The 14820-nt window shown below is 32.0% G+C and overlaps 1 protein-coding gene across 2 annotated transcripts; it reads right to left on the bottom strand.

Annotated features, from left to right (window-relative positions):
• Window positions 1-1523: 1523 nt before the first annotated feature.
• Window positions 1524-13586, bottom strand: LOC131666875 (GTP-binding protein 1). Of its 2 annotated transcripts, none has more exons than XM_058939891.1 (11): window positions 13263-13586; window positions 12385-12679; window positions 12195-12306; window positions 11495-11675; window positions 11225-11403; window positions 10961-11113; window positions 10644-10893; window positions 10436-10583; window positions 10042-10360; window positions 2129-2403; window positions 1524-2051 (listed from the first exon to the last, which is right to left on the bottom strand). In XM_058939891.1, exons 2-11 carry the CDS (start codon window positions 12478-12480, stop codon window positions 1869-1871), a joined length of 1896 nt encoding a protein of 631 aa, XP_058795874.1. In that variant the 5' UTR covers window positions 12481-12679; window positions 13263-13586; the 3' UTR covers window positions 1524-1868. The 2 variants fall into 2 exon arrangements, with proteins under 2 accessions (XP_058795874.1, XP_058795873.1); XM_058939890.1 differs by having other exon boundaries at window positions 1526-2051; window positions 10436-10580.
• Between the last annotated feature and the right edge of the window lie 1234 nt (window positions 13587-14820).

The following is a 14820-nucleotide window of genomic DNA, read 5'->3' as shown; positions in this document are numbered from 1 at the left end:
TTAAATAACTATGGCATATGGTGAGAATTATTGTGATTATATTATGATTATAAAATGATTTTTACAAGTCAAAAAGAAAAACTTTTATAATTATCCCTGCTTAACATTGACTGGTCCCTTCAAATAATTTACCTTTAATACAAACGTACATAAATTTAAATTTGTATAGGACTGTGAACATTTCTGAAATATAATATTGCAATACAAGATGTGAAAATTATGAATATTGTTAAAAATGAACGTTTACATTATTGTCGCTCGCTATAGCGCAATGCTTGATATAATTTTAAACTCGCATGCTATAAAATCAAGTCTAATACATAATGATATGTACATGAACTACACAATACGATCTTATTTCAAATTTCTGATGGGTATACAATATATAGACATCAGCGCAGATCTTTGATTAACTTAATCAGGTTGATTGGTCGAAGATAAAAAATGCATATAAAGAAAGTTAAAAAAAAGAATGATGTTTAATACTTTTTTCAAATTGTGATGAAAATAGATATGTAGTAATGGAGTGATTAGAAGTAATATCTATAAATAATTAATTTACAGTGGCTGACTTGGATAATGAAATTCTACCCTTTACATACTAAATCGTTCGAAGGTTTATGATTTTTATTACACGCACGCACGTATACATATCAAACGTGAAAATGTACAACTCTCGTTCTCTCCTTAAATTAGATTACTATTGCCGTTAGTCTTGTTAACAAATGTCTAACTGGTTTGAATTCTAAATTATGTTGAACTAGCTATTTAACAAATTACTTTTTACTTATTTATTTAAAGAAAAGAATAATTTTTTAGTTTATAGAAAAAGAATCAAATGACTGATCGCCGTAAAAAGCAAAAAAATTTGCAAGAGACAAGTCAGAAAATATTAAAGAAGAAACTAGACTCAGCAAGAACTTAAGTATATTTTATAACTGTTTTTCACATTTAGTTATTATAATTTATTTTTGATTGTGTTATATTCCTTTACAATTTCATTGTAGGTTAAAAGGCTATCTGGCATTAAATGTAGTAAAGAAGAACAAAAAATTAGAAATTCTTAAGAAGAAATTAAAATTGCATTCTAAAATATGATACAAAATAAATAAAATATTACCAAAGAATCAATCAGTTTAAAAGACAATTTATAAGAAAATTTCATCATTTTCATGATTTAAAAAATTGTGCTTGATACTTTAATCAATAATACATAATTAATAAATAAAATAGCATATTAAAAATCAATAAATTAGCATATTAAAATCAATAGCACGTTAAAAATCAATAAGAGGCTATCAAATATTCAAAGCTGCAAAGAAACATATATTATTAAATTTTTCAAAATTAATAAAGACAAGTACAAGACAATGTAAAAAAACAATCAAAATAAACTACAAAAATTTATTGATCAAATTACAAATGTAAATATTAATAATAAATTATATTTTATAGATAGTAGAGAATGGTAAATTTTAAATACCGTGTAAAGCAATATTACATTCTCAATACAATACAAACAATAATATAGTAATACAATGTTTTCAGTCATATATTAATTTATTTTATTTATCAGTATATCAAAATCAAATTCTGTAAGACTTTGAAAAAAATACAAGACTATTATTTCTTCCGACATTTTTCTTTAATCACAAGAGGTAATGACTTCTCAAATTACTGATTTTATAAATATGATCACATTTGTTAATTTTTTTTAATTAGTGACATTTTGAGTTGAAAACAAAAATCAATTATAAAATACATAAAAAGCCATGTATCACTAATCAAGTATAAAATGTATTTTAATTGATTTTTTGGACTAAGATGAACGCTTTAAAAGCAGGAGCATATAAAGAAAATGAAGTTTTTTAAACATTTGTAGGAGGATTTTGCTCTGAGAGCGGTTGCACAGTATTACTCGCAGAACTTTGAACTTTCCCAGCTTTTCTTCCTCGTCCTTTCTTTGCAGAATTTATGTTTGGTCTTACCAATATATTTTCACGTTTGATATTTTGAACATCTGAACTACTCAAGTCAGTGTTATCAGGCGTCTGTCAAGAAATAATAAGTTTTTCACTACAATTTTTTATTTCCTTATTGTCTTTATGTAAAGTTATAGTTAATATACCTGTGTAGTTATAGTTTGACGATTCTGTGCAACACTTTTATTTGGTTTGCTTGTTCTTGAATTCAGTGCACTGCCTGGTGTTGAATGTGAGATAAGACGTAAAACATTACCTACAGCTTTAGTACGACCTTCTCTAAAAACCATTCGCTGTCCTGGTTTTATATATTCTGGATGCTTAATAAATCGAAAATGTACTAAAGCTTTATCGCCTGTTCTTAAGCAATCCTGAGACATTGACAAAATTGATGCTGTTTGACGAATACTGCCACAGTGAACTAAAATAATATTCAAGAAAATTATAATTTAAATCATTTTTCAGTACAAAAAAGCGAATTCATTCTCCTACAAATGTTTGTGTACAGAAAATCAGATGTCACCGTGTATGATATTTCCACCCAAGCGGAGCGAGGGTAATATACATAACACCAAACTAACATCTCCTTTCCGCATGTGTATCATATAGTGCATTTCGATACAATGATTTAATATCTCAATGTCCTTATTGCATTAAGCTGTTAAAGTTAATCACTTGGACGAGTAGTTACACGCTTATCTCATCACCAATTTTTGCTTCTTTTTTATAGGAACAGAAGTGAGAGTAGGAATATTAACAAGCTTTCAAATGTATCACTGATAGCCATGGCGCCTTAGATTACCACATATTCCAATAATTTTATTTAACGTATTTCATGCTAAATGGCATAATTTTTTTTACTCTTTTTAATCGCTTGCTTTCCAAAGAGTCAATCAAGATGACCAATTCAAAATGGAAATTTTTTTATTCTGCCAATTGGAATTCGTCGTCTTAAATTTTCAAAAAACGAAATTCTGTTGCAGATTCACATTCAGCGACTCCAAAAAATCTCGAGTAAAATTTTTCATGCAAAAAAAGCCAATAGAAAAATGTGTACTTTCAAAGATTAAAGAATTTTCGAATTATTTGAAAATCATAAATATAAATATTTCAAAGTACTCGTATCTTGGCGAGAAAAAATATATTTAGGCAAACTCAACAGTATTCGAAAGGAGAAGATTTGTACTTTAAGATACTTTAAATAGTTTTTTGTGAATAAATTTATTTACGATGCAACATAACCTCAAATATGTCAAAAAACAGTGTTTTTTGTACTTTTAAGCTAGGATATCTTAAAAATCTGACGTAATGAAACAATTTTGAGGCCACATTTGGATTCAGCGCACTAAAGACCTTCGGAAATATTATAACTCGTTTGTGATACAGAAAATGACCTATTTGTATATCTATGTCATTTTGTCAAGAAATAAAAAACATTCTATGGAATACGATGAAATCGTTATTGTACTAACAAATCGCCAATAAACAGCACATGTTTTTAATAGAAATAAATTACTAGACTCCTTTCATAAAAAAGAGCAAAATATATCATTAGTTCAAACTATTCTGACCACAAACTTTGAAGTTTTGCCGTAAATAAGTAAATAATAAGCGATATTGAAAAAAAATATTAATATTTGAAAAATTAAGCTATTTTTCTATCTTTTGCCATTTTATTTGTTTATAGTATTTCTTGACAATATTTTCTTTGTAAAATTACTTGAGAAATTACATCTCATTAAAGATATAAATACTAGTCATTTTTTGTTGTCAATTGATCTAACTTAATCAATTTAGGAAAAAATTAGTATACTATTGTTTGTATGAAAATAAGCCCATTCATAATTTTGATTAGAACAGTTTTGATAAAAATGTCAAAAGGTTGGAGTTTACAATCAGCTGAAGAGAATTCTTCTGAAGGCGAAGAAGAAACTTTAGATGAAGAAGATAATAACTGTGTTTTACCGCGATCGGAAAATTCTGGTATATAAAGGTTTGCAAACCATGAAGAATCCGATTAAAATCATAGATAAACGATCACAAACAAATTGAAGCCTTTATTTCGGAATTTCTAAATCGTATTCGTAATCGATTACCCTAAATTCGAGGGTGGTCCGATAAGTACTTAGCCTCACCGCCCGATGGCGCCACTCTCGCAAAAGAAATATTCTATCACGTAGTACAACCTTCTCGATGGTTACTGTCAAGATTTTAGCCGGATCGGAGTTGTAGTTTATTTTTGAGAGCGTGTGAAAGCAAGTGTGTCCGTTGATTTTTGAAAAATGGAAAAAGAGCAGTATCGGTCGATGATTCGATTCTTGTTTTTGGAAGGGAAATCGCGCAGCGAAATCAAAAAACGCTTGGATGCTGTGTACGGTGACTCTTCTCCTTCGATGGCGACCGTCAAAAATTGGTTTAACGAGTTTCAACGTGGTCACACGTCGATTTTTGAAGAGCCACGTCCAGATGCTCCGAAAACGGCTACCACGGAGGATAACGTGACAAAAATTCACGTATTGGCAGATCGACGATTGAAGGTGCGCGAGATAGCTAAGATCGTAGGCATCTCAAAAGACCGCGTGGGTCATGTCCTGCATGAAATTTTGGGCATGAGAAAGCTGTCGGCGCGATGGGTGCCCCATTTGCTCACTCCGGACAACAAACGCAACCATGAGACAACTTCAGAACAATGTCTGACGCTGTTTAAGCGCAATCCGAAGGAGTTTCTGCGTCGTTTCGTGACAATCGACGAAACATGGATCCACTGGTATACACCAAAGACCAAGGAACAGTCAAAACAGTGGACTTTACCCGGCGAAAGTACTCCGAAGAAGGCGAAGACTGCCCCATCGGCCGGATAGGTGATGGTCACCGTTTTCTGCGATTCACAAGGTGTGATCTACATCGACTAGCTGGAGAGGGGCAAAACGGTCACATGGCTGTACTATGAATTATTGGGCCGATTCGACGTCGAATTGCAGAAAAAACGGCCCCATTTGGCGAAGAAAAAAGTGCTCTTCCACCATGATAACGCACCGACTCACACCTCCGCCGTCGCCATGGCCAAATTGGTCGAATTAGGCTACGAACTGCTTCTTCTTTTTGTTTCCAAACTTGAAAAAGTCACTCGCCGGGCAGAAATTTGAGTCGAATGAGGAGGTAATCGCTGCCACGGAAGCCTACTTTTCAGACCTCGAGGAAACGTATTTTTCAGACGGGTTAAAGAAGTTGGAGCATCGCTGGGCCAAGTGTATTTAACTAAAAGGAGACTATGTTGAAAAATAAAACGCCACTTTTCCAAAATTATCGTTTTTCTTTTGTAGGCTAAGTACTCATCGGACCACCCTCGTATATAGTTTTCAGTCTTAAATCAATTAAATTAACAAATTTCACTATATATAATCCGCAATATTCGTTTCATTATCTTGGATTTTGCAAATCTAACTTTATAGTCACGATCAGCGAATCCAAAAACCCCTATATAAGAAATTTGGTCCAAATCGGTTAACTTTATAAAAATCGCTATTTCTTGCGTGATTATAGCTGCCATATTGAATTTCCTTAATTATCAATCATATTTTTTAGAAAAATTAATTATGTCACCAGATACAAAGTACTAATCTCCTGTATTAATTAGCTTCTTGTCAAATTTACGATTGTTTGAAAAACATTTGAAATTTCACATTTTTCTGCTTTCAGACACCATAGCTAAGAAATGGCGGTAGATAAAATAATTCTGTTACCGAATTCGGAAAGAGCAGAAAAAATAAAAATAGAACACGTTTCTTAGAAATGTTTCGTTGATTGACTAACTAAAACCAAACAATTAAAAACAGTAAAAAATTATGCTATTTGGCATGAAAGGGGTTAAATATGTTTTAATGTACATCGTCAGTACCTTTGTAACTATCAGTATTTTCTGATTGACGCATTGCCCGAAGATATGGGTATACTAAGCTCAATCACCGAAACGCAGTATGAAAATATTATAAATAGTACTGGTATCATAGAAACGCACAGCACTAAAGTGGCAATACTTCCTATGGAATAAGCTGAAAATCATTTGCAAAGTAAAAATCTCCATGGTGTTGAGTCAGGCCACGAAATTATATCCAATAGATATAGTGAGGACTCTCCCATGCAACAAAATAAAAACCGTGTTCAACTCACCACACCTATCTTATACCCAACCAACAATCAACTAACAATAGTATCAAAACCCCTGTTTGATACACATTCACGATAACAAATCCGGTGAAAATACTAAAAACTTACACTCCATGGCTTTCATGGAAAAAGGTACTTGAAGCTGGTTTTATTCTCAAATCAATCCACTCTGTTAGAAAGCTCGAAGTTGTGGTTACTTTTGATAAATACTACAAAAAAACCAGTCAATTTATATTGCGAATTCAAGATCGTGTAAATCAAATTTGGATAACGATTATTGATGGAAGCGAGCTATATAATGTAGGAATAATATACGACGTCGACCCTTAATTAACAGAACAGGAAATTTTTCTGTTCTGTTAATTGATGTTTTAATTGATAAGGTTATTAGAATCACAAGAGTTATTGACAGCGACTTAGCTCCTGTCTCTGAAAACAGATAAAGTACACATTTTTTGTAAAGATGCTATACCTCTATTCTATATAAAGATCATATCTACTTCCGTTTCCGACAAACCTCACATTATGTACCATCCATTTTGAGATGCTGTAAGTATCAACAGTACGGCCACTTTACTAAGTATTGCCCAAACGGACTTAGAATATGTGTCAATTGCTCTTTTTCTCATCCAAATAAAGAATGTTCCTACCTTACTAGGTGTGCAAATTGTAAATTACCTCATATTGCAGACGAAAAATCATGCATGCATTTTATGTTTCACAAAAATGTTATAGAAACAAGAGCAAAATTGAAGTGTAGTTGGAAGGAAGCCATCTTCAGAGTAAAGCAACTCGAGAAAGCACATGCTTGCAAAAGAAGTGGTCGTCGACTCGTCGACGCGAATGACTCTTAAGACTCTCATAGTAGTAATGTGAACAGTGTTTCAGTAGATGACGGTCCGATAATTGCTCCACCTTCAGAAGCCCGCATAAAACAAATAGGTAAACGATATGCTAATAAATGTTTAGACAGATTTATCAAATCCATTAATTCCTTTTTCGAGAATAAAAACAATCAAACTTTCAAGCCATCATAAATATGGGCGAAAGGTTCGCGGATCAGGATATAAGTATAAGCTCTGGCCCTGACAATACTTCTAATAATAACAATTAAATTTAACCTCAAAAATTATGTCAATATTCTCAATTGGAATTGCAGGGGCTTTATAAACAAACTCTGAAATTCAACATATAGCTTAAGACTACGATGTAGTCAGCCTTTCCGAAATCCTTCTTAAACCACCTGAATATAAATTTAAACGGATGCAATCAAATAAGAACTGATAGAGTCACCCTCACCTAGAGGAGGTCTCATTGTTTTTGTTAGCCATAATATCCAGTTCTCTCGTTTTTATATTTACAATTTTCCTTTGGGTTTGGAATATATCGATATTAAATTATTGAAAAATTCTGAACATTTGTCCATGATAAACATCTATTACCCCCCAGACTTCATTGTTGATAAATCTATTTTAACTATATTTTTTAAAAAAATAGAACCCCAAGACAGAATTATTGTCACATGGGACTTTAATTACCAACATTTATTATGGGGTAGTGATATCAAAAATGATAGAGGAAAAAAATTTGCTAAAGTTTTGAGAAATCAATACAATTTCAAGGTCTTGAACATTGGCTCCGTGATTAGATTTTATAAAAATAGTATATCAGACAACACATTAGCATCATCGAACATTGAGCACAAAATCGTCTGGAAGGAACAGCGACTACTTCCCTTCGGTGATCGAATATCGCGATTCCAACTTGAAGCTTTTCTATGACAGACCTTCCAGTCGCCTTTCAAATTATGATTGAAACAAGTTTTCGGGTATTCTCGCTAATAAAGTTGACTCACTACCTCATCTAGATTATTCCAATTACCTTACGGATATCGCCCTATTGTACTTGTATGCTGTATCCAAAAAAAATGGAGCGTGTGGTAAATGACTGCATGCAATGGTATTACGAGTTTCAAGGTCTTATCCCACAAAATTTCTACCGTTTTCGACGAGGCAAATCTTGTTCAGACTGTTTGACTGCCTCCAGCTCGATATTAAAAACGCAGGCAACAGAGACCAATTTTTAGGTGTCATATTTCTCGACATTATGGGAGTCTATGAAAATGTCAGTCTTGAAGAACTCATTTTGGTTCTTGTAAGGTATAAAATCTCCCCTAGCCTAGTAAAATTCATGGCAAATCTCATACAAGATCGTAATCTCACGGCACAAGGTACAAGATTCGATCAAGGCTTAACCAACAAGGGCCTCGCCCAAGGATCCATTATTAGTCCTAGTGCAATTATATTCACAATGTGAAAGATTCAGTTAAGAGGCTCATTGATATAACTAAATAGTGTTACCGGCTTTGAATAGATCTCGCACCCTGAAACCCTGATAATTATATATAAAACTATTATTAGACCGAAGATGGATTATAGCTACTTCCTGCTTGCAAACGCAAAATAGAGCACCTTACAGTGTTTAGATTCAATTCAGAACGCCGCCCTTAGGGTAGTCTTGAGGTGCATGAAGACAACTCCCATCAACGTATTTCATCATTACCAAACCGTAGAGAACTACTAACGTCAAATAAATTGCTTAGATCAAACTCAACTATTGATGACTTAACTCCATAAACAATTTAAGCAGCAAAAGACAATTATTATTGCTTAACGTTTTTAACAAGATCAAAGGACTCCTCGCTCAATCTGAGTTGCAAAAAATGTAGTCTACACCATACCGTATGAAGCTCTATACCTAACACCACACGTTGATAATTCTTTGGGAAAAGACTTATTATCTCAAACATGCCTCAATCAAAGCTTTCACTCAGCAATCAGAACAAATACTCAGGACACTCACTCATTTATACCGACGACTTATGGCCTGATGAGGGCTGTGGGATGGATTTATTCATACCTCCTCTGTATACCTTTCGCTTTTCCTTGAATTCCAATTGTAATATATACAGTGCTGAAGCTTTTGCCATTGTTCAGGCATTTAAGATGTCAGTAGACCATCGCTATCTAGATACCGTCATTCTGATTGACTTCCAATCAGTCATCATGACTCTTATGAGGCAGGGACTACAGTTCGATATCCACCCATGGATAACCGACATCAGAAAACTAATGTAAGACATCATTTTGCATGGAAACAATATAACACTCTATTAGATCCCGAGTCATAGAAGGTGAGAAGCGGCTTTGCTCAGCCCTCAGCTAGGAACCACTGTGATTCATCCTTTTACTGTAGAAAAAACAAATGGCTCGATTCTTAAACTGGGAAAGATAAAAGGAAAACAGTACTTCCAATTAAACTATAACGACAGAAATGAACCCCGATTCCATAGAGTTAAAATATGTATAGAATTAATTTCTATTAATTAATCGAGTTAGAGCAGGCCGTTATCACATGACAGAATCATGTGACCCAGCAGAAAAGAAGTCGAAAATATCAATCATGTATTATAATGCGAGCTATTCGAAAAGCAGACACTTTATATAAAAAAACTAGTAAAATGATATTATCACCGACCATATACGTGAAACTAATCACTGCAGAACCTTATATTGAAGACTGTAAATATCCTAAAATTTATAAAAAATTGTAACCTAAAAATGTAAATACATGCAGAAAACATGTTAATAATTTATCTCAAAAAACCAAGTATTCACAAGAATAAAAAGAAAAATCATGTAAATATCTAATGTGTATAACACAAGAAACCTAAACGGTTTATCCTAGTAACGGTTTGAAATGCTTAATAAAAAAAAGCTACAAAGACCTAACTTATTATTTTCTACATCATGATGCAAACACTTTCGCATAGTTATAAGCTATTATGGATCAATAAATTAAAAATGATATAAAATACAATATAGTTCAATACCCATAGCTTGGTAGCGAGAACTAATTGTAGTTGGATGATGAAGCACCAAGATTTCTCCTTCAAATTCCCAACAAGCTTGAGGATTGAGAGCTGGTGATACCATCACCATACCTTTCCTAATTTGAGATCGTTTGATCTTCTTCAAAGCAAAACTAGCGGTTTGACCCCCGCGCACTTCTCGTACAGGCATCCTTTTTCTATGAATACTTTTAATCGCTATTTGTTGAAAATGACCAAGAGGATCTGGTCCCAGAAGAAGTACATCATTAAGACGTATTACACCTTTGAGAGTTGTTCCAGAGACTACTGTTCCTACTCCCTACAAAGTTAAAAATGATCATATTTTGAAAATTCCTTGACAATAATTATGTATGATTGTAGAATTATTTCTTACAGGAACAGAGTATGTATCATCTATTTGGAACTCTGCTGGTTCACTATCGTGACTAGTTATTCTTGCAGTCAATAAATTTAAAAACATTTTCAAGAGATCTAAATTTTCTCCACTAACGTTAGACACTTGAAATATTGGACATAACCTGCTTTAAAAAGAAAAAAATTACATACTTGAATTATATTCTGTTATTACTTAGAATAATCACCTTTCTGAAACAAAATTAGTTGCACTAACAACAACATCATCTGGAGTTTTTACAGTGACTGGAACTTTCCTACATCCTGGTGATTTCAAAATTCGAATTAAGAGTCTCAAATTTTCTTGTAGAACGTTTGGTGGACACATGTCAATTTTAGTAACAACTACAAAAACTGGAACTGATAAAGCTAGAGCCAATCCTAGATGCTCTTTGGTCATTCCCACAATACCTGCATTTGCACCCACCATCAGCATTCCTATAGTTAAATATTATTCAAATGAATACAGTATTCTTTTAAAGTTTCCTATTTGTTATTTACTGACCAAAATCTGGAGCATGGCCTGTCATCCCAAATACAGTGGTTTTCAAATATCGTTCATGACCAGCCAAGTCTATGAATGTAATTACTTTGGAAGATTTTTCACAAATTTTTACCCAGTCTAAAGAACCATGTTCTGGTTTATTGACAACATTACCTTTAACAATTGTTTATCATCCAAATATAATAATCAATGAATTAACAATTGATGTATCGACCTTTGGTCACAAATTTTTAACAAATATGCAAAAAGAAATATGTAACTCACCAATGCTATCAAAACCAAGAATATCATTTCCAACAGAACTTGTTCTTCCTGTTTCTGCTTCATGCTTATGACGAAATAACTTTTGGCGTGCTAACCCTCGTCCATTATCCAGGTCTCCATGTGTCAAAACACCAAGTAATGTTGATTTTCCTGCATCAACATTTCCAACTACAGCAACTCTAAATTTTTTTAATTATTCAACATTAGTTTGTAATAATTTATTTGTAACTTTATATTTATTTGTTTCCTTTTTCATTTGTAAAATTTTACCGAATCTCCAAAAAATCCTGTTGGTCAAGACGTTTACGAACCAAATATTGACCGGTCAATTTATGATCTGTTTTAGTTTGTCGTAATAAAACACAGTCTGCCTCTAAAGTTGTAGCAAGAGATTGCAGTGTTGCAACAGATGCCTCGTATTCATCTTCTCTTAAACCATCTTCTGAGCCATCTATAATATAATTATAATTAGTAATTATAAAAATAAAAGACATAATTTCTTCACATTTATATTGTACTTAATTTCATAGTTGTCTAAAATTACTATTTCTAAATTATCTACAGACATTCTATAATTTGAAGATCTTTAAATGTTTTGAAAATGTACATATTTAATAAATTAAAAAACTGTAATTATTATAAGATAACTGTGTTATAAGATAGCAGTTCCAAATTGGAAAAACATAGGTAATGCATACAAAATTGTAAAAAGAGAGATAGTTCTGAACAATTCAAATACTTGAGCGAGAGAGAGAGAGAGAGAGAGAGAGAGAGAGAGAGAGAGAGAGAGAGAGAGAGAGAGAGAGAGAGAGAGAGAGAGAGAGAGAGAGAGAGAGATATATTACTACTAAAGCACAACAATGAAAAGGCTTGTCATTAAACCAAAAATAATTTATTTGTAAATAGACAGCTATAAGCTGTACTTGGAAGTAACTAAATGAAAATTTACTAATAATATATAGAGATTGACCTTCACTAATTCCAATGTCAAAAATAGTTTCACTGCCTCCATCTCGAATACGTTCCTTTATTTTTTTTAATAAAAGCTCATATTGATCTTCTGATGGACTAACCAACACATCCTATGTATGAAAAAATATGATTAGAATAACAATAAAGTTATGAAAATATAGATAACATAAAACAAAATTAACAAGTACCTTAGAACGAATACTAGAGTAATCAATATTTAATTTTGATATCTCTTTCTCTGAAGTTTGTGCCATTGGTAGAAAAGTTGTTGTTGACAGAGACATTTTAAGTGATATTATATGAGGTAAATTTACATACAATTACTCAGAAAATCTATTGATTATTTTATATGCTACTTTAAACAATACACTCTATAGGCATACGTGCTCTCCAAAATTTGAATCCAAAATGTCTTTTATACAATATTGTTGCTAATGTTGGCATAACTATAGCTGTGAAAGTATACCAGATTTTCTATATTTTCTGGAATAATAGAAAGTGCATTACTAAAATATGAAACATTAAATAAAAATCATAAATATACTTATAATTAATGATGAAATATGCTTCAATATTAAATAGTGAAATTTGCTTTAGAAACTAATAAAACCTTAACAAAATGATGAAGTGATATTCATAGTTTTGAAAAGTTTTATTTTACTTATAACTAAATTCAATCATAGTGATTAAATTGAATTAGTTTATTAAATGCACCAGCTACAATTTACAGTGGCTAAGCTCTCAAGAAAATTTTTAGGATCAAGTATAAGCCTTTTGTGTATCTATGGTATTTATAAACAGAATCTTCATATTTATGTAAAAATCTCATCAACCTATTATATGAAATATAACAATTCTATTGAAGTATATAAATAAGAAACTAATAATTTTTATTATTATAGGAAACGAAGAAACCTATATTGTTTTGACACACTTTTAGAAGGTATAACCTGGACATTTCTTTTAAACGATCGTGTTTGTATAAGAAACAGACGTTCAACTTGTATTCCTTCATTTGGTCAATTTCGAACATATTTTTATGAAAATAAACTTAAAATCCTCTTACGTTTAAACAGCTTCTGGAGTAAAATATTTTTCTATAATAAGAATCACAAAAGTACATTGAAAGACTATAGAATACACTGACATTGCGTCATTTACAACACTATTTAGTCAAGTCTGGTTTTTGCAGTTGTAGTACAGTCAAGTTGTCAAGTCAGTTAAGTTAAGCAAAAGTACGTATTACTATTATACGCGAAGTGTAAAGTGAGCGCTCATGGCTAAAGTAGAGATTCGGGAACTCAAGCACTTGCTGTCGACAGCAATTGCGTTTCTGCCTGCCAGCTGTCTGCGTGCAAACTTAATCTTGCGAAAATCAGAGTCGAACGGAAGTTGCGTGCGTGTGCGTGCTAATACTGCTAATCCTCGAGGTGACGCTAGTTTAAATCGCCGTATTCTTTTCTGAATAGACTGAATACTCTAAAGTTCAAACTATATTGTTTGAGTTTCACTTGATTCGAAAATTAGAATGTGCATTTTGCTCGCAATTTGAGTTCATCATTTGTAAATGATCAATACTTAGCTTAATCAACATAACAAAATAATCAGAAACTTGTCATGTGAATAATACACTGGGCGAAAAAAATTAAACTAATTTTTTGGCATATTGCGCAACACCATCAATATTGGTGCCAGTTGTTGGGAAAATAGGCATCATATCAAATAGTTTAGGCTCTGAACATAAGCAAAAATGTTGGATACTTATTTAAAGTCCAATTAATTAAATCAATGATGAAGAAACTTAAAATAATGATTTTAAATCAATGATTTTAATTGGCTTACACACCGAAAAAAATACATTGAAAACATGTATCATATTTTTGAAAAATAATTTTCTGTATCCCTTATCATACAATAATATAGTACATTAGATTATGTACGATACAAGTGCAGGTAAAGTATATTCTCGTCCACGCAACTTTTAACATTTGTGTGATATATTTCTTTACATGCGTATATAATACGATTAATTTTACAATAGGATTTATATCAAAATATTCCGGGAAATATAGTCACAGCAACTAATTGTTCATTATTCATTCGCGGGCACTCATTTTTATTGTTTATAATACCTAATGTGAGAAAAAATTCGTCCAGAAATAAGCCTGAAAAAAAAATCGCCATTCTAAAATTCTAAAAAGTAAACTATGTTTGCTTGCTCTTGGCTAGGTAATAAGGCTTATAATTTTCACCCCAAATAGGTATCATATATATATATATATATATATATATATATATATATATATATATATATATATATACTACTTGCCCACATTTGGTACCGATCTTGTGGACGCACACTTTTCTTCAGACCCACCTTACCCCATCTCACAAAATGTAGTGGAGAATGAAAAAAATATGTTTGAAATATTTCTAATTGAACCCAACCCTTTTAGTTGTCCTAAAAAAATTATGTACATTTTTTGGTGTCTTGCAACTGCGATCAATACTTAATATTTTTGCAAAGAAACAAGACAAAAAAATTAAACCCTTGCTCGTTTCAATTGAACCCGTCTAACTTTTTAAAATTAAAAATTATTAATATATACGTCAAAAACAACAAT

This window comes from Phymastichus coffea, unplaced genomic scaffold (genome assembly GCF_024137745.1).
Source record: "Phymastichus coffea isolate CEN01 unplaced genomic scaffold, Cenicafe_Pcof_1.1 PCOF00061, whole genome shotgun sequence".
In the NCBI taxonomy this organism is placed as follows: Eukaryota; Metazoa; Arthropoda; class Insecta; order Hymenoptera; family Eulophidae; genus Phymastichus; species Phymastichus coffea.
The sequence above is the reverse complement of the archived record's forward strand: the minus strand, read 5'-3'. Positions and strand labels throughout refer to the sequence as shown.